This window comes from Sturnira hondurensis, unplaced genomic scaffold (assembly GCF_014824575.4).
Source record: "Sturnira hondurensis isolate 20B ecotype Veracruz unplaced genomic scaffold, ASM1482457v3 Scaffold0025249, whole genome shotgun sequence".
Taxonomy (NCBI): domain Eukaryota; kingdom Metazoa; phylum Chordata; class Mammalia; order Chiroptera; family Phyllostomidae; genus Sturnira; species Sturnira hondurensis.
The window spans coordinates 13,889-37,235 of record NW_028097880.1 but is presented as its reverse complement, the minus strand read 5'-3'; the positions used below and the strand labels follow the sequence as shown (position 1 = coordinate 37,235).

Here is a 23,347-nt window from a genome sequence, read left to right as displayed (position 1 = left end):
CAGAATAACCCCAGGGGATCCCTGTGTGGAGGGCCCAGCCCCTTGTCCTGTTTGATGGTCAGGGAGGGGGCCATCATTCTGAGGTTATGATTTTCTCAGAACCCCCCAGACAGTGATGACCAACCAAGACTTTCGTCCAGGAGGTCGAACCAGAGCCTGAGTGTTGTGTCCTCTTTATGCCCTGCCCCTCTCTGGGACCTGTGTCCCCACTGTCCCCACTGCAGACCCCTATCACCATCCTCTTCTCTCTAGTCTGGGACACCATCCTCCCAGACTCTGCTGTGTTGAGCATTCAGGTCCTCATTTGTTGGCAGCTGTGTTTCCCAGTGACACATGGGACTGTGTGTGGGAAACTTGGGGACCCTCCTGCACCTCCCTCCCTGGCAGAGGGCACAGGGTCCCATGTCAAAGGGGCATTGGCATCAGGTGATTGGACATGGTTTGGGACAGGCTGGGTCTCTAATACTTTGTGTCAGGGTTGTTTTCTCCGGTGGTCAAAGCCATTGAGTTTCCACAAGTGGCAGTATCGGGAGACAAGCCTTTTAATGTTAGAAACCTGTAAAATTTTACATTTGGCAAGAAAACACTTTTTACCTGCTGTCCTGGACAAATACATTGTTGTCACCCTGGTGGGGCTGAGGTTGCAGTGAACTGAGTTCATGTACAAAATGCCAGAGGCCTTGTGCTTGGAGGTGACAGGGCAGCCCTGAGGTGACTCATGCGCACAGACAGACCCCTGACTCACTCTCTGAGTTTAATTGGAGAGACAGTGGAGAGGGGGCCAGGGTCCAGTGCCTGATACATGCTCCCACTGTCCCCAGCTGAGGGGACCATAGCAGCTCCTCTCTGCCCTTCCCACCCCGGGGTGTCCACTCCTCACACTCACACCTCAGGGACCCATGGGACCCACTGGCCTCTCCTGCAGGCCAGTGCTCACACCTGTGCTGTGGTCTCCTGACCACCTGGGAGGTCACCTGTGAGTGCCATCCTGGGGGGTTTCACTTTGAAACCGTGATCTGTGCTTGTGAGTTAGGGAAGTATATTCCTTTTTTTAAAATAGCAAGTCATCCTGCTTCAAGAAAATATTTTGATCCCTCTGCTCCGTCCTCTCCGTGGTCGGCCCCCGTGTCTCTGAGGCTTTTGTGATTTTCTCATCGACACTGGGTTTAGGATTTTGGTTGTGATGTGTGATGATGTTTCCTGTGTGTTTTCTCTGCTTGGGTTATGCTGCGGGTTTTGGATCTGTAGGATCTCAGTTTTCACTGAATTTGGTACTTTTTGCCCAATATTTCGTCAAATAATTTTTCTACCTCCCCCAAAATGTCTCTGCTTCAAAGGCTGCGATCACATGCCTGTGAGGCTCCCTCTGTGCCCTCCAGCTCCTGACGCTTCTCTGCATGTTTATTCAATGGGGTTTTGTGTGTGTGTCTCAGGTTCTCTCTGTAGTTTCTCCTCCACGTCATCTGTCACTATCTTTCCTCTGCAGAGATGAACCTGCTGTCAGTCACATCAGGGTCATTGTGCATCGTACGCTGAGGTTTCTACATCTGTGTGGTGACTTGGCTGTGGTGCTTGTCCTCCTTGTCTGCAATGACCACGTCCAGTCATTCTCTCACACCCTGGAACAAATGGAGTTCAAAGTTTCTTAAGATCCTTGACTACCTACTCAATCATGTGTGAAATTTCTGTTTTTCCATAAGGGAGATTGAAATTTCATCAAGGAGAGCAGGTCCCTGTGCTGCACAGATGGTGCCTTCCTGTGGTGACTGTCACTGAGCTGTGAGTGGCAGGTAGACAGGAGTGAAGCCACTCCCAGTGTGGTCCTAGGAAGGGACGGTCACACAGGAACGTTCCAGGCCCACCCTGACCTGCTGCAGCTGCATCTGCATCTTAGTCCATCCCAGGGGACCTGTGTGTTCTGGTGTCCGTCACCATGGAAACTCTCACTTCCCCTTGCTGTGTCCCCAACTCCTTCTTAGGACACTGGGGTCTTGGTGCTCAACTGTCTTGCCCTCGTCAGACTGAGCTTCATTCAGGTGTCAGACCCTGTGATGTCCTGGAGAAAAGTGTTTTACAAATAGACGTGTGGGGGTGTTTGGAGAGAAGGTGGGCTCCCTTTCTATCCTTGGTCTTTATTATTTTCTGTCCCATTTTGAATAGTTGACTGACTATATCATCCCATGCATTTTAATCCCTAATATTACAGCTCTTATACTCAGGTTTCCAGTTTGGATTTTTGGCCTCTGAGTCTTCCCTTGCTATGTCAAATCATTCATTCTCCCTCATGATTGAAGGAAATAATGTAACAGTCACAGTTTCTGTGTCCTAGTCCACACACTGTGTCATCTGGGCCATTTCAGGGCCCTTTTGGTTAAAATGGTTTTACATTCATAACAGTCCTGTTTTCCTGATTCTTCACAGGGAAGTCTGGCAGGGTGTCAGGCAATGTGATTGACTCCTGTTGGATCTGACAGATGTGTGTGTCCTCCTGTGTCCAAGATTCCCACTTGGGGTTCAGTGACTTACTAGTCACATGTCTGTCCTGTCTCACCATCTCTCACTGACACTCTCTGAGATGCCACCAGTCCAGACCATGGTTGGGATTAAGTTCCCCACCGTGGGACACAGGTCTTCTGACTCGTGTACCTGATGCCTGAACTGGGAGTTCCCCCCGCCCCGCGATTGGGCATAAGCACAGCAGGCTGGTGTGCTGACCTGTGACTGTCCCCTCCAGTGTCCTTGGGTGGCTCCCTCCTCAGCCGGTTTCCTCCCACATGCACGCACCAGTCTCGCAGGAATGTTTGCAGACACCCAGAGTGTTACGTCTGTGAGGCCCTCTTCTCTCCCACATGCTCCCCCTGGGCTGTTATTTCCTCTCTGGGGCCCTGGACACTCCCTCTGACATAGAGAACCTCACTCCAGGGTTTCAGGGCGTCTCTCTGGAGGGAAGCTCAGAGGCAAGACCTGGGAACTGCAAAGCAGTGACAGTTGGGGACTCAGCTGGAGGCTGCTAGGTCCTTGTGACCTGAGGCAGGGCCTGCATCTTGGCACAAGGTGGTCAAAAGGTGTGAGTCACACACTTGGGGAGAAGAATGACCCCGAGGGAGGCAATTCTCTGCCCCTTGGAAACTTCTCAGTGAGGGCACATCCATGGTCACTGGGACTCCAGCAGGGGTGCTGGGAGTACAGTCACTGGTTGGCCCCTTGAAGAGTCCTGGGAGGCCTCGGAGCCTGGGGCCTGCAGAGCTCAGCTGAGCTGGGAGGTTCTAGGGATTAATTCCTAATGTTTTTCCAAGGAGCAGCCTAGTCACCCTGGTATAGATATTGAAGGGCCGTTACTTGTGGACACAGGACTCCAGCAGGCTGTGGTTTTTTCACCTGCTCCTCCAGGAAGCTGCGCTGCAGCAGTGACACAGAAGGCCACCCTGTGGCCGCCCTGAATCCACTCCTGACCCACCCTCTGCACAGCTGCCTGAGGCTGGGAGGAGGGGCCACTTGGACATCTGAGAAATGGGACCTGGGCCAAAGCAGCTCGTGGCTTTGTCTGCAGTTCTAGTTGGACTTGAGGGGAGTGTAACACAGACTGAGGTTTTTGTCCACTTTCCCATTTGCCTCTGTCACTGTGAGCATCATTACTGTCCCCTGCCTGACAGTAATAGTCAGCCTCGTCCTGGGCCTGGGCCCCGCTGATGGTCAGGGTGGCCATGTCCCCTGAGTTGGAGCCTGAGAATCGGTCAGGGATCCCTGAGGGCCGGTTGCTATCCTCATAAATGACCAGCAGAGAGGCCTTGCTGGGCTTCTGCTGGTACTGATACAGGGTGCAGCCAAGCGGGGAGGGGGGCGAAAAAAGATTTGGAATGGTGTCCAGAACTCATTGTATAGGGATATTGGAGGAAATATTATTAAGATGTCCTCAATGTCCCCCCCCACCCCCCTTGCAGGCAGTTGGGGGAAGGGACGAATGGAGCAGGGCCATTGAGAGTTGTTTTGCATAGNCACCTTGAGCCTGAACCAGGCTCATCAGAACACAAACTGAGTTTCCGTGTGCCTCGGCTGCACCCCTTCTTCCCAGCACCAGTAACCTTGATGCCTTGAAGCCTGTTCCAGGGGTCCCTGAGTTGGTAGTGGGTATGAGCATGATTGGGGAACTGTTAGGCTATGTGATAGGAAGCGGTGTCTCTGCTGCAAGCCTTGTTGGGGTCTTTATTCGGCTCATGTGTAATGTCAAAGTTTGGGAAGCACACTCAGGGGATGCGTGGTTCAAAGCTCTCCATGCTTCCAGGGTGACGGGCTACCCCTGATCCCCTCACCGTTCCCTGTTGGGTTCCTTGATGGAACAGCCAAGACCATGACTTTGGCCCAAGGGTCTCCTGTCCCCATATTCCCAACGGCTGCTCTCCTGGGCCCTGACTCCTTTTCTCCCTGACTCCTCCTCAGGGCCCCTGGGTCCCGCTCACTCAGCACTTCTCTTTTCCTCCTGGACAAGGACGGCATTCCAAGGCTGGCCCTATAGGGCAAGTCCTGCTCTGGGTCAGGGCTCCAACTGGCCCTCAGAACTGATTCAAGTCAGGTTGGCTGAGTGGATGATGAGTAGAAGGACCCTCACGTCATTATTGTCCTACCCTTTATTAGCGACCTTTTAACCTAGAGATCCATCCAGAATACAGAACACACATCAGAAATGCCAGATGATAAATGATCAGGGCTTTATTAAGGACAAGTAGAAATGGGGAGGCATTGAGACCAGCCCAGTCCGAGCAGACAGGGGTGCGAGTCCCAGGGATACAGTGGAGAGCTGGGGAATGGGGGTTGTGGGTGAGCAGAGTCTCAGAATATGGGGGCTCAGAGTCCTAGGAGCACTCGGAGGGGACCACTGCCTTGTCCACAGTGCGGCCATCGTGCGTCACGTGGCAGCTGAACTGGCTGGCAGATTTCCACTTGCTGGCTGACATGCTCAGGTAGCTACTGGCCGCATACTTGTTGTTGCTCTGCTTGGAGGGCTTGGTGGTCTCCACGCCCTGGAGGACAGGGCTGCCATTCTCCTTCCAGGCCACTGTCACGTCTCCGGGGTAGAAGTCACTGATCAGACATACTAGTGTGGCCTTGTTGTTGCTCAGCTCCTCAGTGGATGGCGGGAAGAGAGTGACTGAAGGTGCAGACTTTTGCTGATCTGTGGGGTGGGGGTGGGGGTGTGAGACACAGGGCAGGTATCTAGGTGTTGGGATCCCCCCAACCCAATCTACAGCCTCTGTGACCAGTCCCATGGTGTCTGCGTTTGTTTATCTGGGGGACTCTTCTATTTCTGCCCTCTGCTTTCCACTCAGCCCATGAATAGAAAACAGCCTCTTGCCCTCCCAGAAGCCCTTCCACGTCACCTCTCCCAAGTGACCTGGTCAAGCCTATAGCCTGTACCTGTAGCCTCAGTTCCCCTGAGTGTAACCAGGGCAGGGTGTCCTCCCTCCTGAGTGTGGAGTCTGGCCCCGACCTCCCGGGCCCTCAATCCAGCCCCAGGTTCCCACCTTACTTCACTCTCCTGGAGCCCAGGGCCTCCTCTGTGGTCTGGGGTCCCTGCCCAGCCAGCCGGGACCATCATGGCGGCATGTGGGGAGGCCCCTAGGCTGAGCCCAGTGCGCAGTGTGGCCCGGAGCCACCTGCCTCCTTTCAGCACCTGGCTTTGTCCCAGCTGGGCCTCCGCTCCACAGTGAAAGCTGGGTCCTTGCAGCTGGAGCTCCCTGTGGCTCTACCCACCTCCATGTCCCTCATGCCCTGACCCTAGGACCCTTAATCTCAGCTGCATTCTTGAGGCTGCTGAGAGGCCCTGCAGCCACCTCTGACCTCTCGGGGCAGCTGTAGCTCTGAGTCCCCCATTCACTCCTTTATTTACTACCTCCTGAATCTAACACTCTGCAGGAGAGTGACCCTTGGACAGATGGGATACCTGGGACCTCGGGCTCCCTGGGATCCAGGGTGAGATGAGTCTCTGTCCCTGGGACCTGCTCCTTTCTGACTGTCATCCTGAGAGGGCCAGCTCCTTGCCAGCTCGCCCCATCTTACCTGAGTCTCTATGGCCCCACATCCTCAAGGCCCTGCAGAGGCCCTGGGGGCTTCAGCCTAGAATGAGCCAGACTCTCTCTCTGCCCTCCTTACACCCTCGTCCGGCTGTTCTTTGTCCCCAAAGGCCAAGTTCCAGCCCCAGCCCTGCCTCAGCCTCCTGTATGGCTCCCCCAGGTTGGGTGGGCATGGAGCCCGCGGCCTGATTCTCTTGGTGCCTGGGACCATCTCCAGGGCTGCCCAGTGACCCTGTCAGACTGGTCTCTACGCCCCCATGCAGACAACTGCCCTGGAAGTGGGTAAAGACCCCATTTCTGGGGCCAAACCCCCAGCCCAGGCCTCTAGGACCTGGTTGCATCTGAGTATAAGACTCTGGAATGGTCACTGGGTTTCTGCTCTTGGGGTCCTTCCTGCTCATTACTCTGAGACCAACCCGCCTCCATGGGCCCAATGGAGAAAGTAGGGGTCAGTCCGTAAGGCTGAAGGGCAGAGGCAAGGAGAGACTCCCACAGAGAGAGGAGAGACTTTCCCAAGACAGCAGTGGGGTGGGACACAATGGAAAAGATGTGAGAGCCACTTACCTCCGACGGTGAGGTGGGTCCCGCCGCCGAAAACATAACACAGTGACTGAGGCTCAGTCTAAAACCCCTCAGGCCAGCACCTGGGGCCTGTGCCCTGGGGACCAGTCCTGAGAAAGAACCTGCTTGGCGTGACGGGCGCAGGGCTGCAGCTGTGCTATGTGGCGGGGCAAGGCAGTGGGCACCCAGCCCCCCAGAGTCTGGGGCAACCGTGGGTGGGTCCACAGCCCAGGGGTGTCCCTAGGCCCAGCCCCTTCATTCAAGGCAGGTGCCACCCATGTGTTCAAGTGACCCAGTGCGTTCCTCCCACTGCCTGGCACCTCCAAGGCTGCCCTGGTTACCACTGAACGCTCAGTGCTGACAAAGATTCTGAGTGTCTTGCCCTCTCAAGCAGCTGGGTGGTGGAGCTCAGACCAGTCTGACCTCTCTCCTGGCCTCATTTTGGGGCCTCTGAGTGTTCCTTTCCCACAACGTCCCACATCTCAGCCAGGTGAAGCTCTCCCTGGGCCTGTGAACACTGGGCCACTCCTGGCTAATGCTGTTCCCTGTGGAGATCCCCTCCCCCTTGTCTCCACGCGCTGAGACCCAGTTCAGTTCCACCTCTTTCGCAAAGTTTTTCTGACGTGTCAGACCACTGTCTTTTCATCCATCCATCCATCCATCCGTCCATCCATCCATCGTCTGTCCATTTGTCCAACGATGGCTCCCAACTGTTTCATGTGCTGGGATGTGATTGGGGGGTCCCCTGGCTCTCACCCCCTGTTTCCCTGAAACCTATCAAGTCAAAGCCAATAACACCCTCAACCTGGTCAAGTTTGAGGTCTCTCCCCAGTGTCCTGGACATCTCCGCAAGGGATCCCTCTTCCTGGTGTTTGTCCTTGCCTTGGTGTCTGAGACTACCCACTCTCCCTTTTCCTTTCTCCCATGACGGTTGACCCCCCAGGCCCCCAGAATCCCATTCTGCCTGTTGTCTCCCCCTCTCTCTGCTTCTGACCTACTCTGTGCACTCTGACAGCTGTCCAAGGGTCTCCTGTCCCTATTTCAAGCTTGGCCTCTCTTTCTGGCTCTAGATTCATGTGCACTCTGCCTCCTGAACCCTTCCTGAATGCTCTGCAGTCAGCTCAAACTCAACAGGCCCCCCAGACACGCCTTCCCCTTCCCCCATGTTCAGCAGGCTCCTCTCCAACCCAGAGGCCCGGAGTCACCCAGAATGCTTTCCCCTCATTGAATCAGCCTCTGTGTTTTAGATGTCCTACCATCACACAAAAATATTTATTTATACCTCAGACTTCACCTCCACTGATTTTGTGTGATGGTAGGACATCTAAAATATTTTGAAGTAAATTCCGGTATCATGTCTTTAATCTGTAAATGATTAATTTGTTCACTTAAAGATAAGAACCTGAAGTGTAAGAAAAATATCACCATCGAACCAAAGCGGAATTATACCATTAAAATACTGAGACAAATAAACAGAAACCCCCAAGTCATACTCTAAGAATTTATGACGGCAAGATACCTCAGGCTTCCCCTCAACTGATTTGGTCTCCCAGAGTGGTTTGTCTGAATTGGAAAGTGACCCACTGCACCAGGGCCAGCGTTTTCCACCTGAGCAGCAGGGCCATTTGGTCATGGGGGTATTTAAGATAATCTTAGTATAAATTCAACACTTGTTTCTGATTTAAAGAAAGCAAACACGCAGCCATTTTATTAGATGAATTTCCCGAGGAAACTTCCTCAACTCAGTAAAGGGGATCTCCCCAAATTCGCAGCAACCTTCACACTTAAAGGCACAACCTTCTCAAAGGCCAGGACGCCTCCTCTCAGTTTTGTGATTCAACATGTTCCACAGATTCTAGCTAAAAAATGAGGCAAAGTGGGGAAGGTGTAAGTAATAGGAAAACAGAGGGGACGTTGTTCTTTGCAGGCGATGTGATAATTCACTTAAAAAATGACCCAAGACAATCAGCTGAAGAGCTATTAGAACTCCTATGAGTTAAGTAAAGTAACTTAGTACAAAAGCCACATACAAAAACCAGTAGTTTCCCCTTCTATACAAACAATAACCATTTAAGATATGACACTGGAAAAGATTTCATAGCTTCAATAACAATTATATCTACACCCCCCAGGAATAAATTTAACAGAAAATATGCAGGATTTGCAGGAATTAAATACAAAACAACTCAGCTAATGGAAAAATGCATGAGGAGGGGCGGTCACGGTCCTGGAAGAAGATGCTGAGAGCTGCACAGATGTCAGTTCTCACACATATTCCAGAAAACCACAGACACCAAAAGACGGGTTTCTGAATTGATTCTAAGGCCCAACAGAAAGAATGATGACAGCGAACAGGCTATTTGGCAAGACAACGGCAATGATGGGTTCTCTCCCTACCAGAGACCAAAACACACTTGGGAGCTGAAAGAGTTAAAACAGCGCGGAACAGATGCAGGTCTAGGTCATTAGATCATTAAGACCACAGAGGGACTGTGAGAAATCAGTAATTTCATATCTGACAGAAGTTGCGTTTATATCCAACAAGCACGTGATGCCCGGCTCTCCATTTACAAAATCAAATAAGGCCACATCCTTACCTACACAAAAATAAACTCCAGGTGACATCAAAAGAAGCAAACAAACACCAACGCAATGAAAACCCCAGAAGGAGACAGAACAACGATCTCGTAATATTGAAATAAAGATGTCTCTCCATGCTTGCCACAGATCACAGAAACCACAAAGAAATAGCTAAACCAGTCTGACATACAAAAATTAAAAATGGCTTTATGGCAAATGACTCCATTAACAAAAGGCATATAACAGATCGGGGAGAAATATTTCCGACATAGGTACTTAACAAGGGGGTTGAGATCTCCAACAGATAAACAGTTTCTTATTTTCTACAAGAAAATACAACCACCTAACTGGGAACGTAGGCAAAATGACGAGCAGCAAATGCACAAAAGAAATAAAATGCGTCAATAAAAATAGCAAAGGAAAATAGATTTTCTCAACAATCAAAGAAACAGACAACAGACGTACTCCCATTTTTGCTCATTAAATGGGGATATTAAAAAAACGACAGCAATACCACAGTATCGGCCAGGAAGTGGAGGACAGGGCGCCGTCCTTCACTGCAGTGAAGGCACGTCGTTGGAGCGGCCCTTCGGGAGGACCACTGGCCCCAGCCGGGAACATCCCCAAAGTGGCCTCTCTCCGACCCCGCAGGTCCGCTTCCAGGCACCTACCCTGTGGAAATGCCCAAGTGCCGGTGCCCAAGCACACCGAGTGCATGTGTGTGCCTGCGGGGATTTCAGCAGGGCGTCGCTTGTAACTTATATTTTTTGATGGGAAACAGCCGGAATGTCCATGAATAGGGAAACGCTTACATATATTCCAGCTCGTCTGAACTTTGCAGTGTTACAAAGCCATGACGAGAACCCAGGAGATCCCTATGGGCTGACATAGAAGATGTCAAGAACAGGTTCTTTGAAAAGCTGGTTGCAGGGTAATAATATGCAGAGTATGATTCCATTTCTGAAAAATGAAACCCGCACACCGACTGGATGTGTCTGTGCGTGTTTTCAGGGACAGGCACCCGTGGGCGAGCGGCTGGTGGTGTACACACCGAACCACAGCAGCTGCCTAGCGGGTTGTAGGGTAAGATGTGGAGAGATAATAAGCAGAAACACTCAATTTTTACTTTATATACTTCTGTGCTTAATCTCTGTCCACAAGGCCATGTTACTCTTGTCTTAAAATTATTTTAGAAGATGAAAGTGACATAAATATTCTTGTGAGTATTTTCATAACTACAGATAACTGTAAAGCAAGAATCAAAATCAGGTAAAATCCCACCAGCCAGAGACATATCATTGACATTTTTCTACATTTTCTGACAAGCTTTTGAAAAGGCACATGGGTTAAAAAGCCCAACTGGAAGCATTCTGTGTAACGGACCCTGTGCACATCATTTAAGAAATGGAATCTGCCATGTTATTTAAGATGCTGCAGGAACGCAATTTGGGGGGTTTGCGCGCGGTGCCCTCTGATGGGTATTCCAGGCTGTGTCTAGTCACACTCTTTCTGCTCATGTTCAGGTTGTTTCCAGTTTTCTCCCATCGTTAAGGATGTTGGGCTAATCATTTTTGTGTGTGGACCTTTGCTTATGTCTTTGATCATCCCCCCCCCAAAGGATGAATTCCTAGAAGTGGAATTACACTATTTTAATAAATACACGTTCTTTTGTGACATATATTGCTAAAACGGTTGCACATTTTGGACTCCTACAGTCAGTCCACGAGGGCGCCCATTCCTCTCCATCCACCCTCCGGTCTGGTCACTTCAGTTCACCCGCCGTTGTCAGAGGAGGTTTCGGACCCGCGCCGCTTCCGCGTCCCCAAGGCGCAGGTTTCGGCTACCGCGCCTTCTACATCCTCTAATCAGGCCTCCCCCCAGTCTCTGGTCTGGAGCCATTTTTCCAAAACACGAATCTGATTCTGACAGTTTCCTACTAAGACCTCTCAACAATTCCTCCTGGACGCCAAGATGAAACCCGGGCACACAAAGCACAAGACGCGCACAATCTGCGCCCCAGCTCTGGCTCCCGAGTCCCTGGAGCTGCCGCGCCTGCGCCCTGTATTCTCCTCTCTCTTTGCCGGGCTGCTTCCCTTGCCTGGAACGTTCTCATCACCGGTCAGACGCCTCCCGCTACGGGGGATGCCTTGTAAGACCAACTTGGGCATCCTCTCCCACCTTACTGCTCCTAAAATGTCCATGGGTCTGTCCCCACAACGGGGCGTGACACCCTGGTTCAGGTCCAACCGCCTTGCGTCCCTAGACCTGGCCCTAGGAATCACTTATGAGAGCTGAGAAGTCGAGGACATCAGGGAGACAAAGCCAAGTCCTTGCTCCCTTCTCTTGGACCATTTTGTTAACACACAGGACGCGCAGCTGAAGTCAGAGCATTCAGTCCTGGGACTTCTTCCAGTCCCGGGACTGTGGCCACCTCTCTGGGCCTCTGTCTGGCTCTGACGCCAGGACCTTATGCAGACCCGGAGATGAAGGGTCTGTCCCCCAAATGATAAGTGCCTCATTAAAAATAAGAATCAGTGCAAACAAATCCGTACTGAACAAAAATGCCAACTCTTTAAATAAGGCCATTGTCTGCCCAGGACCCTGCCCTCCAGTGGACTCTCCCTTCCTCCACATCCTTCCCGGATGCCGAGTGGGGTTCCTTACCTGTCCCTCAGGCTCCGAGGGCTGCTTTCTGCTGAGGGTGGGGGCCTGGGGCCCTGCTCTGAAGCGCTGCTCTCAGGGGCAGTGGGCCATGGTGGCCATGGCCAGGCCCGATAGCAGCAGTGGCCAGTGCTTCCTGAGGCCAGGGCTCTGCCTCCTGGGGTCCTCATGGCCCACTTGGCCTGTCCTGGGCCTCCTCTGCCTTCAGGGTCAAAGGCACCTCTGTCCTGGCCTTCAGTGTGAGCTCCCTGGAAGGGGCGGGTGCTGTTGGTAGAAGCCCAAGGTCCTTGCTGGTAGCAGCCATCCCAGTGTGTCCTGTCATGAATAGCCCGTCCTCTGCCTGGGCCTTCTCTGGTGCCTGTCCCCAGTGCCTGGTCCTCTCCAGGGTTATTGCCCCTGGAGGTCTCCCTTAGAGTGGCATCTGCCAAGTACCCTGCTGTAGCTGGGATCCAGACCTCAACCATCTCCCACGGAAACCCCCGCTGGCCCTGCCCCTGGGGTACTGGGTGGAACACACCTGTTCCCGCCCAATTCCCCCAGTTCCCCAAGGGCACCTCTGATCTGTGAAGCATCTCCCTGGGGCCTGGAGAGGCCATGGAGGGCAGCCATGCATCCAGTGGGTGAGCAATTGAGTTCCCTGGGGCCGTCCTGCGGCTTCTCTTCTGAGCAGGCCGCCAGGCTGGGCCCCTGCACACTACTCCTGCCAGTCCAGCCTGGCCTTTCCATGGCTGGCCTGGTCAGTCCTGGTAGGTGCGATTGGCTCCTCACTCAGCTTCTCCACGAGGCGAGGGTCCTATGGGGAGTGACCTCTACCCCTCACTCAAGCAGTAACGTCAAGCTCATGAATGTTGCAACTGTCCAGACCCTAGGTTACCCCTGGGCCTCAGTCTCATCTGTGAAATGGGGGCAGGCCTGAGGGTGAACGCGATCATGTGTCTGCTAAGCACCCGCGCAGAGCAAATGCCCCTTCCCTGTCTGCCTCCTCTTCCTGTGGGCTTTGGAGCAACTCCTAGTGTGTCCTTGAGCCGAGTGGCCCTGTTGCACAGGTGGGAAAACTAAAGCCCAGAGCAGATGCATGCAGGACCCAAGGCAGTTCTGGGATGCAGGGTACAGGGTGAGCTGAAATCCAGCAGTGACTTTGTCCCCTGCATTTCTGACCCTCCGCCCACCTGGAAGGCTGTGCTTTGTACCCAAGGAGCCAGGGTTGGGTTCTGTTGGGCAGGGGTGCAGGAGCGATGGTCTGCTCAGGCACTTTTTGGGTTGGGGTTCATTTTGAAGCCCAGGAATATAATACATAATACAACAATGAGCGGGACGCTGCTTCGGTAGCCCTGACAATGGTGCCTGCTCCCTTCTGAGCCAGGGTGGTCTCCCCCACTTAGAAGATGAGGAAAGCACTGGTCAAGCAGATCGCACATTTTGGCGGGGGGGGGGCCACCCAGCCAGGAGGCCTGGCCCTTGCGCAGCTCTGGGGTGTGCTTTGTTGTTGTGGGTCTCCGTGGAATTGCGCTGCTGGGTGTCTGGGGGAACTCGGGCTGTAGGTTCCTGCCTGTCACACCCAGCACCCACCCTCTTGCTTTCCAAGTTGCCTTTTCGGCCACAGGATCTTCCATACCTCCACTCGAGTCCAGAGCCGCAGATCCTAGAGCTCCTGGTTTCCTGTTTCAGCAGCTCCAAAGGGGGTTCCAGGGCCCACCAACCTTGACTTTGGCTGCAAGGTCTCTTTACGAGTTGTCTGGCCTGTGTTTTGAGTCAGATACCCATTAATTTTTCTGCTACATTCGGTGAGCATCAATCCAGATCTTTCCATGGGACGAAGTAACAAGTAGCCGGGGACTTGAGTTCCTTGGTGTGGATAATCATGGCCAGGAATAGCTGTCTGAGGGCCTCTTCGTTTCTGCCTGTCTCATGAGCAAAGGCACTGATTGCCTTTGGGGCGCGTCCTTTCCAAGGATGCTTGGGCAGTGAACAGCCTCGGAAGGCAGCGGTGCGGTCTCCCTCAGGAGCAACCTGTGCTCACTAGCCAGTATAAAAGGTTTGGGGTCCCAAGATTCAGGGGTGTGCAGCTGTCACCTGGTCCTCTTCACACCTCCTTGTGGGGCTCAGAGAACCGGGGGAAGAAGATGCTGCTATTCCAGCTGCTGTTCTCGATGATGCTGATACTCTGGCTACTTGAAGGATAAACTATGAGCAATAAAGTGGTTTTTGTCTCCGCCCCAAAAGTCTCGTGTCTCCTGCTGGCATCTGGGAGTCTGAAGCAGGCTCCCTTTTTTAGCTTGCAAGTAGAGTAAAATTCTCAGGCCCTCTACTGCTCTTGGTCATGGTGATAGGGAGCAGGGAGAAAGGAGCGAAACTGGTGATGATGGTTAGGACTTAATGGTTAGACCAACTCAGCAGAGCAGCTTTCAAGGGACCCCAGGCTGGTCTTCCCACGCCACACACACACACTGCTTAGGCGGCTCTGAGAGGTTAGGTCTGGGCAGCGCTGCACCGTGCAACTCACACATCCCCGGCCTTGGAGACAGTCAAGACCCTGAACAGTGACAGGAAGTGGGTGTCCCAACAGACATGACGCAGGGTGCAGGGGAGGCCCTGGGAGGCCCCTGCTCCAGTCCAGCTTCTCCCCATTTTGTGCTTGGCCCACTGCAGCCTCTGACCTTGGGCTCCTGGGGGCCTGGGGTAGGGTCTGCCTCTGGGGTTCAGGCTGAAGCTGCTCTATCCCATCACCCCTGTGTGGGTGTGACTCTCACCCCATGTCCAGGGCCCAGAAGGTTTGGTTCCCCCAGGGATGACCCCAGGTTTTGGGTAGAAGAAGGGGCTGTCCTTAGCCAAACCATCCTCAGCTGCCCCTCCTCCCGGGTCCCTGCACCTGCCTCTGGGTGAACCCCGCCGCCGACCACATCCTCCGCCGACCACATCCTCCTGTGGTGACTGTGGTCGGAAATCCGGGTCTGGCTACAGCCTGGGGACCCTCAAGGGATGGGCTGGGACTTCCCAGATGACACAGCTGCAGCTCTGGCCCCTCCAGACTTGCTCCCCACCCCCTCCTCAGTCTCAGATGTGCCTTGTGCTGAGGGCAGGGTTCAGGGTGGGCCAGAGGAGTACGGGCCCCACTGTCTGGCTCATCGGACCCCCCTGCTCAGGGTTCCTGGGTCCTCCGCATCTCACCCTGCCCTTTCTTTCCTGGAGTGGAGGTGTGTGACCCTGCCCAGTCACTTCTGCCCTGCTCCCCGAGTCGGAGGGCGCCCCCTGCTGATCAGTCTCCAGCCCACTCTCCATCCCACAGGCCAACATACCTGTTGGAGGCCATAGACTCCTTTCCCCCAGCCCAGGTCTCCCAAGCCTTGCACTCCCTTCCCTTCCCAAACTGAAGCCCCTGGTCCTTCTCATCTCACAGTGAGCATTTCACCGTCATTCCTGCAGGGGGTGGGGTTAGGGGGAGCCCCGAGGCCGAGGGTGATGAACAACCCATCTAGGAATGTGCCAGAAGTTCTGGAGTCTGAGAGTCCTCAGCGTCAGGGTCTGGCTCTGCAGCTCCCGGGACCCTTGAGGGGTCCCCGGGGGCCCTGAAGACCCTGGCTCTTCTCGTGATCCTGGAGTGCAGCCCCTCCAGCAAGTGGGGAGAGAATGCTGCTGTGTCCTAGATAACTCGGACTCGAGTGGTGTGGGCTCTTCCAGCTCCTACTGATGAGCAGAGACAGGCTTGCAGAGGGGGAGTTTCTTTCCTGAGAGAGACAGTAGCTTGGTGTAAAGCCTGTGTCCCGGGGCTTGCCAGGACCAGTAGACCTGGGAGGATCAGCCTTTTTGGACACAGGAGGGGCCAGCCTGGAACCGGGGGCTTTGGAAAATGTGTGTGTTTTAACCTTTAACTCTCCCAGCCCAGCTGCCTGGGGTGCATCTGGAAGGGCAGAGTCCATTAGGGGGCAGCAGAGACCAGCAGTAGAGGGAGGCAAAGGCCAGAAAGGGCCAGAGCTCTGAAGGTGGAGACAGGCAGCAGACCAGGCGAGGGCTCCACTTGACAGGGCCAAGGGGGAGATGCGGGGGCAGCACTCTGGTTCTGCATCTTCCCCAGCACCCACCTCAGCCCTGGAAGCTGGACCACATCTGGGGATGGGGTGGGGGACAAGTGGAGCCAGTGAGACAAGTCTTGCCTGTGTAGGGTAGGAACCTGACTTTACTGAACAGTTTGATGTTTTGTTTGTCATGGAATATTTTTATATTAATTTTGATTAAAAATATTGCATTAAATGTTATTTACCTTGATTAGCAAGTTTGGGGCACGCCCTTAAATTTTGCATGCAAGAAAAATGTCTTACTTGCCTCTGCTTCACTCTAGTCCTGGCCGTGTCTGGAACTCGGGGACACCTGTTATTTCCAGCCCAAAGGTGGGGTGATGGGATGTGTCCCACTGGAATGGGTGTGGTCAGCACTCTGTAGTTCCCACACCTTCTAACCAGGTGGGCACACTTGCATAGCAGAACCTGATTTCCCAGCTCGGTTCCCAAGTCCTGTCTGATGCCTGCAGGGGGCGGTGCACTCCCATCACAAGGAGACCGAATGCAGGTGGCAGCTTTGAGGCAGCGGCCGTAGCTCCTTTCTCTCTTCCACCAGCACCAATCAGCCCAGTTGTGTTCACCCTGAGCCTCATTCAGGTGCTAGACAGAGTAGCGTGGTGGAGAAAAGTGTTTTACACACAGCCACATGGTGGTGTCTGGAGAGAAGGTGGGATCCCTTTCTAACCTTGGTCTGTGTTATTTTTGGCTTCATTGTGAACAGATTCTGTTACTTTGACAGCAAGTGCTCAGTGTTTTCTTTGGTAGCATCTCATGGGCTGTCAATCTCATCCCGTGCATTTTGAATCCCTGATATTACAGCTCTGATATCTAGGTCTCCAGTTTGGAGTTTTGGTCTCTGTGTCTTCCCTTCCCGAGTCAAATCATTTGTCCTCCTTTATGAACGGAGGAAATAAGTTACAGTCATCTTCTCTGTGTCCTAGTCCACAAATTGTGTCATCTGGGCCATTTCAGGGCCATTTCAGAAAATTGGTTGTTTGTGTCTAAAAGGGGTCCTGTTTTCCTGACCCCTCACAGGAAAGTCTGACAGGGTGTCAGGCAATGTGACTGATTCCTGTTGGATCTGGAACATGTGTGTGTCCCCCAGTGTCGGGGATTCCCACTTGGGGTTCAGTGACTTACCTGATTGCAGGTCCATCCTGTGTCCACCTGCTCCCACTGACACTTTCTGAGATGCCACCAGCACAGACCTTGGTTGGGGACTAAGTTCCCCACCATGGGACACACATCTTCTGACTCATCCACCAGATGCCTGAACTTGGAGCTTCCCCCTGTCTGGGCACAAGCCCTGTAGGCTGGTGTGCTGACCTGTGACTGTCCCCTCCTGTGTCCTTGGGTGGCTCCCTCCTCAGCTTCAGATGGCTTGTTCCCACATGCACTCACCAGTCTTGCAGGAATATTTGCAGATGCTCAATGTGTCCTCTCTCTGAGACCCTCTCCTCTCCCACATGCTCCCCCTGGGCTGTTATTTCCTCTCTGGAGCCCTGGAGACTCCATTTGACACAGAGAACCTCACTCAGGGGGGTGTCAGGGGTCTCTCTGGAGAGAAACTCAGAGGCAAGACCTGGGAACTGCAAAGTGGTGTCAGCGGGGGACTCAGCTGGAGGCTGCTAGGTCCTTGTGACCCAAGGCAGGGCCTGGATCATGGTGTCAGATTGTTACTGGGCCTGAGTCACATGTTAGGAAAAGAATGACCTTGAGGGAGGCAATTCTCTGCCCCATGGGAACTTCCCAGTGAGGGCACAGCCATGGTCACCTGGGCTCCAGCAGGGGTGCTGGGTGTGCAGTCACTGGTTGGCCCCGTTCAGAGTCCTGGGTGGCCAGAGAGTCAGGGGCCTGCGGAGCTCAAATGAGCTGAGAGGTCTATGGATTAATTCATATCATTGGATAAGGAGCGGCCCAGTCACTATAAGGCAGAATTCAAACCCCTATACTTCTGGGCACAGGTTCCGGCAGTGTGTCATTTAGTCAGGCCCTCGTTTTAGAATTGAGTCTGTGGCCCACCGCACAGCAGGCTAGCCTGGTCCTGCCGCCCTGAATCCACTCCTGACCCAACCTGTGCACAGCTGCCTGAGGTTGGGAGGAGGGGCCACTTGGAGACCTTAGTAATGGGACCTGGGCCAAAGCTGCTCATGGCTTTGTCTGCATCTTCGTGGGTCCTCAGGAGAATGTGACTCAGACTGAGGTTTTGGTCTCACCTCCTCATCTTCCTGTGTCACTGTGAGCATCATTATCGTGGTCCCACACCTGACAGTAGTAGTCAGCCTCGTCCTGGGCCTGGGCCCCGCTGATGGTCAGGGTGGCCGTGTCCCCTGAGTTGGAGCCTGAGAATCGGTCAGGGATCCCTGAGGGCCGGTTGCTATCACCATAGACGACTGTTACAGGGGCCTGGCTGGGCTTCCGCTGGTACCAGTGCACATTATAATCTGCAATGCTGTCTCCCCCACAGGTGATCCTGGCCGTCTGTCCCAGGTTCACGGACACCGAGGACGGCTGTGTCAGCTCATAGGAGGCCACAGAACCTGAAGAGAGGAAAGGAGAAGTGGGCTTAGAATTGAAGTACCTTTTTCCAGGAGACCCCACCCTGCCTGTGCTCTGGGCCATCAGTCTCAGCCCATGTGTCCCACAGATTCACCTGACCCATACAGTCTGTGAAGAAATGAGGACCCTCCTGTCCTTTTCTCCTGGCAGGTGCAGCCCCTCAGGCTCACTCAGAACAGTGAGCACAGTGAAGCGTACAGGACCACCATTCCCTAATTCTGCGGCAGACCCAGGGCCATTGGTCCCCCAGGTAGTGCCCTGCTGAACTCAGATCAGGGTCAGGCTTGTTCAGACCACTGGGACAAGAGTGGGTGGGAGCCAGGGGCAGCACCTGTGCAGTGAGCAAGGAGGCCGAGGAGGAGAGGGGTCCAGGCCATGATGGAGGTGCCCCACTTCTGCTCCCTGAGGCCCCAGGCTGGGCAGCTTTCCTCCCAGGCCTCTCTTATCCCCTTTCTGGAGGGAGAGCTGCTGGGTATGCAAATCAGCCAGGGCTCAGGGGTGCTGCCTGAGGAGCTGGGTGGTTCCCGATGGGGCTGAGCCTGAGAGACTCAGGGAAGGGTGGGGGGGTCCCTGCAGACCCCACCTCATTCCAAGGGGATTCTGGTTCATCCCCTGGTGCCATAGTGTGGGGCTGACATTTCTATACCAGACTGCTCCTGGCCTCATTGGTGGACTGACTTGGCCAGCACCGAGCTCAGAGGTGACGTCTGTCTGCATGTTCTGAACCCACTATAGAGTGTTAACTGTAGTGGTGACAATATGAGCCTGAGGTCTGAGCAGGGTCCCATCCCAGTGACAGTGTGTGAACATCAGAGCCTAAAGGACATTCCCACCTTGCTCAGGGCACAAGGAGAACTGGAGCTGCTGAGATGCTGTCGGTTTTTAACTTGGTTCCAGCTCCTGGGACAGGTCATAGATGCTGTGCCCCAGTGTCCCCTTGTGTCCTAGAGTCAAGGTCAGCCCCAGGGCTAGAAGAGGTGTGACAGACACAGAGTGTGAGTGCAAATGGGGTGGGCTGGACAGGAATGAATTACCCGGACCTCTGATATAAAAATAGGCCAATTTGACAAGAAAAAAATCTGAGAGACTCAGAGTCAGAATGTTCCATCATCCGTGTCAAAGATGCTACTGTAGAAAACCTACTAATACTTTTACAGATGGGGCCTGGATGTTCATATTTTCCCTGGTTTACCACAACTAAATATTTTAATTATCAATAAAGGGATAGATTGTTCCAGGACATAAATTACAACAGTACCCCTGCCTGGTAGATTTCTGATTGCCCAGGCCCTCCCAGTCTCCAAGTGGCTTTACCAGTTGGGCTCTGCTGCCCCCTGGTGGCCTCCCCACAGTGGCTGCAGGGGGAGCAGGTGTGTGCTCAGTGCAGGTGCAGAGTCTGAACCCACTGCTCAGGTGGTAACTTCCTGATCCAGGGACTGAAGCTCCCAGGGGGGGATTGCTGTTCTCTCCATAACCACCACCGGGCTCAAACAAGGCACAGGTGGCTCAGATCACCCATAAAAGTACGAACAGGCTCACTGGGAGGGGGAGAGGGCAGGCCCACCTGAAGCATCTCTGACATGTCCCTGGAGTAGTGATTCGATTCTGGCACTTGCATGGGAAACAAAGGACACAGGGACAGCCTCTCACTGATGCCACCGCTAGTGCAAGTTGAAAATAGGGCACTGGTGGCATCTGCCCCAAAGACTGAGACAGGAGATGCTTACCCAGCAAACACTGGTTCAGCCCCACTGTGTCTGCCAGACACTGCGTCCTGGGTGAGATGTGAGCACGGGACAAGTCCTGCCTCTCAGATGCCAGTGTGCACATGGGAGCACACAGGGGACACGCTGGTGTGGATGACACAGCACAGTCAACGCCACCTTCGTCCAGTATGCTGTCTTTTTTCCCAAGCCGAACAGTATCCAGCTTTAGTAAAGATACTTTTGGTGAACAATCCTGAAGTTTCAGGCAGAATGTGGACAGACAACCATTAAATGTGCCCCACAACTCTCACCCTCCCATACTCAGGGCACTGCCCCCCAGAAAGCTGGGACCCTGGTGACATTCTCCTCTGTTGCTCTGAACGAGGAGCATTTAGACTGAGGGTCAATATCTCACATTAGCATGTTATTTAGCAACTTTTCATAAGCCGACCCTGACGTTCAGGCATGGCCTGGAAGAAAGTGGGAAGGACTCGGGACCTCACAGGTGGCGAGGTCTGTGAACACCCGTCAGGCCCCAGACTTGGGGCTTTAGGAGGAAAAGAGACGTCTTCCCACGTCTCTTATTGTCTTGCGTGTGTTTGCATTAAAAAACTTTCTCACTAAGGAGGGAAATAATTAATAGAAATCAATGAATTAATCAGTTAGGCAATCAATAAAAATAATTACATGGGAATAACTGTGCAGTTGTGATAGTAATTAAGTAACTAGTGGAGATCAGACAAGAAGGGACAGGCAGGACCTGTGTGGGGAGAGGCTGGAGGGGTCTCTCTGGAGGGGACCCTGGAGCTGCCATCAGGGTGGGAAGAGGGAGCAGGAGGAGGAAGTGAGTGTGGGGACAGCAGGGTCAGTGCCCTGGGGGGAGGGTGTGGTCTGTCTGAGCAGGAAGGACAGTGAGAAACTGTTGTGGACCACTCTGCCTGGTTTCAGGAATTATAACCCTAACCCCCCCTCAAAACTCTGCTTCAAAGACTCCGATCACGTGCCTGTGAGGCTCCCTCCGTGCCCTCCTGCTCCTGTCGCTCCTGTGTGTATTTATTCAGTGAGGTTTTGTGTGTGTGTCTCACGTCCTCTCTGTAGTTTCTCCTCCACATCATCTGTCACTATCTTTCCTCTGCGGCGAGGAACCTGCTGTCAGTCACTTCAAGGGTCATTGTGTCTCAGACGCTGCAGTTTCCACATCTGTGTAGGAACTTGGCTGTGATTTTTGTCCTCCTTGTTTGAAATTACCTTGCTCACACATTCTTCTACACACTGGAACAAATGGAATACACATTTTCTTAATATCCCTGGCTACACGTTTCACCATCTGTGAAATTTCATGGCCAGGGCAACTGCTTGACATTGTTGCTTAGCACAGCTGGTATTTTCTTGCTTCCAATGAGGAATATGGATGCGACACCCAAGAACCCGGACTCCCAAGAACCCGGAATTTATTTACTAAAATTTGGGTATTTATTCTTACATGTTTGAACTTCAGTCACCTTCAAAGAACTCTCCATTTGATCCAATGTTAAAATCTTTTTTTGCACTGCTAAAAACAGTTTTCAAACATGTCAGTTTTGATTTCTTTTAGTGTTTCTGTCATTTTTTGTTTCACCTTTTTCACATTAGCAAAAGATTCCCTTTGAGGACATTTTTCACCAGGGGAAATAAAAAACAGTCTCTAGGGGCAAGTTTGGGTGAATAGGGAGTATGGGACATGGGGTCATGCTATTTTTGGCCAAAAATGGCTGAACACTTAGGCGGTGTGGGCGGGTGCACTTGTAAACCACCCATCACGAAATGGGCAAACCAGTTGAAAGAGTCTTTGAGAAAACTTCACTGAAGCCATACACAGCCTCTCACAACAACGCCAGCTGGTACACAGGTACAGATGGGCTCCTAGAACACTCTCCTAGTGGGGAATCCAGTAATAGAAGGGCCTGTCCTCCAGAAGACAATTCCATTTGGGAGCTGGTATACCCTTTAAGCGTCATCAAAATGACCTGAATTATGACCCTCCTTTGCTTCTCCTGGAGGTGTTTTGGGGAGCAGGTGAAGGATGATGGGATTTGTGCAGAGACGAGTCAAATCTCAGCATTTTGGTGATGGACAAGGAGCAGGTCACTCTGGATCTTTGTGGGGCAAAGGGACAGAGCAGGTAGGTTTTGGCCTCACTTCCCCTTTGTCTGTCACTGTGTCTTAACCGTATTGGCCACCAATACTACAGTCTGCACCACAGACATACTCAGCCTTGTCCTCAGACTGGAGGTTGGAGATGGTCAAGTAGCGGTCAGCCCCAGAGCTGGAGCCTGAGAACCGGTCCGGGATCCCGTCCCCCTTGCTGTGGCTTCCGTCACTATTAACATACATCAAATACTGAGAGGCCTTCCCTGGCTCCTGCTGATACCATGCAATGGTGTAGCTGCTGTGCTCACTGCTGAGGGTGCAGGTGAGCTTGGCCGAGGCTCCCAGGGAGGCAGAAGCAGACGGGGGCTGGGTCAGCACAGGCGCAACACAGAGACCTACAGAAACAAAACACAGGGATGATGCCGAATGCACCCAGAATGGACAGATGCCTGTGAAACTGGTTTGGAGGGGAACACTTGGCTTCAGAATCTCTAAGTGCCCAGGGACTCTCTGACCTGTGGAAAAAAGCTGGGGCAGGAGATAGAAGGGAGCCCAGTCCATGGTGGGAGGTGCTTCCAGGAGCTCTGCCCTGAGGCTGCCCAGCTGGCACTGGCCTGTCCAAGCTCTTGCCTTATCCTCTGTCCTTGCAGGTGAAGGGGGAGAAGCATGAATGCAAATCTCTTCTCTGGTTCTCAACTGTCTGTCTCAGCTATAGTCTGAGCCCTGAGCCTAACAGCCTCCTGCTGGGGTCAGAAGGAGGGGTCATTTGACCCCCTGCTGGGATCAAATTACTTCCTGGGGTCAGAAGAATGTCCACGTGTGGGTTTCATGGTGAAGATTGGATTTTACCCCATAGAAGTGTCTTCAAAGAAGCCTCATCATGCCCTTTGCCCTTGAGCCCAGCCAAGGGCACTTAACCTATGAAGTTTCCCAGACCAGGACCCACAGTGCCCCCTGGTGTCCTCAGGATGAATATCATCCTACATTATGTAGCTAATGCATCAGATGGATACTTCTATTAATTTAA

The 23,347-nt window shown here is 53.1% G+C and overlaps 1 gene segment (V, D, J or C); it reads right to left on the bottom strand.

Moving 5' to 3' along the window:
- Positions 1 to 4,682: 4,682 nt before the first annotated feature.
- Positions 4,683 to 22,896, bottom strand: LOC118982197 (immunoglobulin lambda variable 4-3-like). The segment is given in 4 exon segments: positions 4,683 to 5,170; positions 6,633 to 6,671; positions 22,398 to 22,715; positions 22,836 to 22,896. Coding segments are annotated over 4 exon segments (723 nt in total).
- Positions 22,897 to 23,347: the final 451 nt, after the last annotated feature.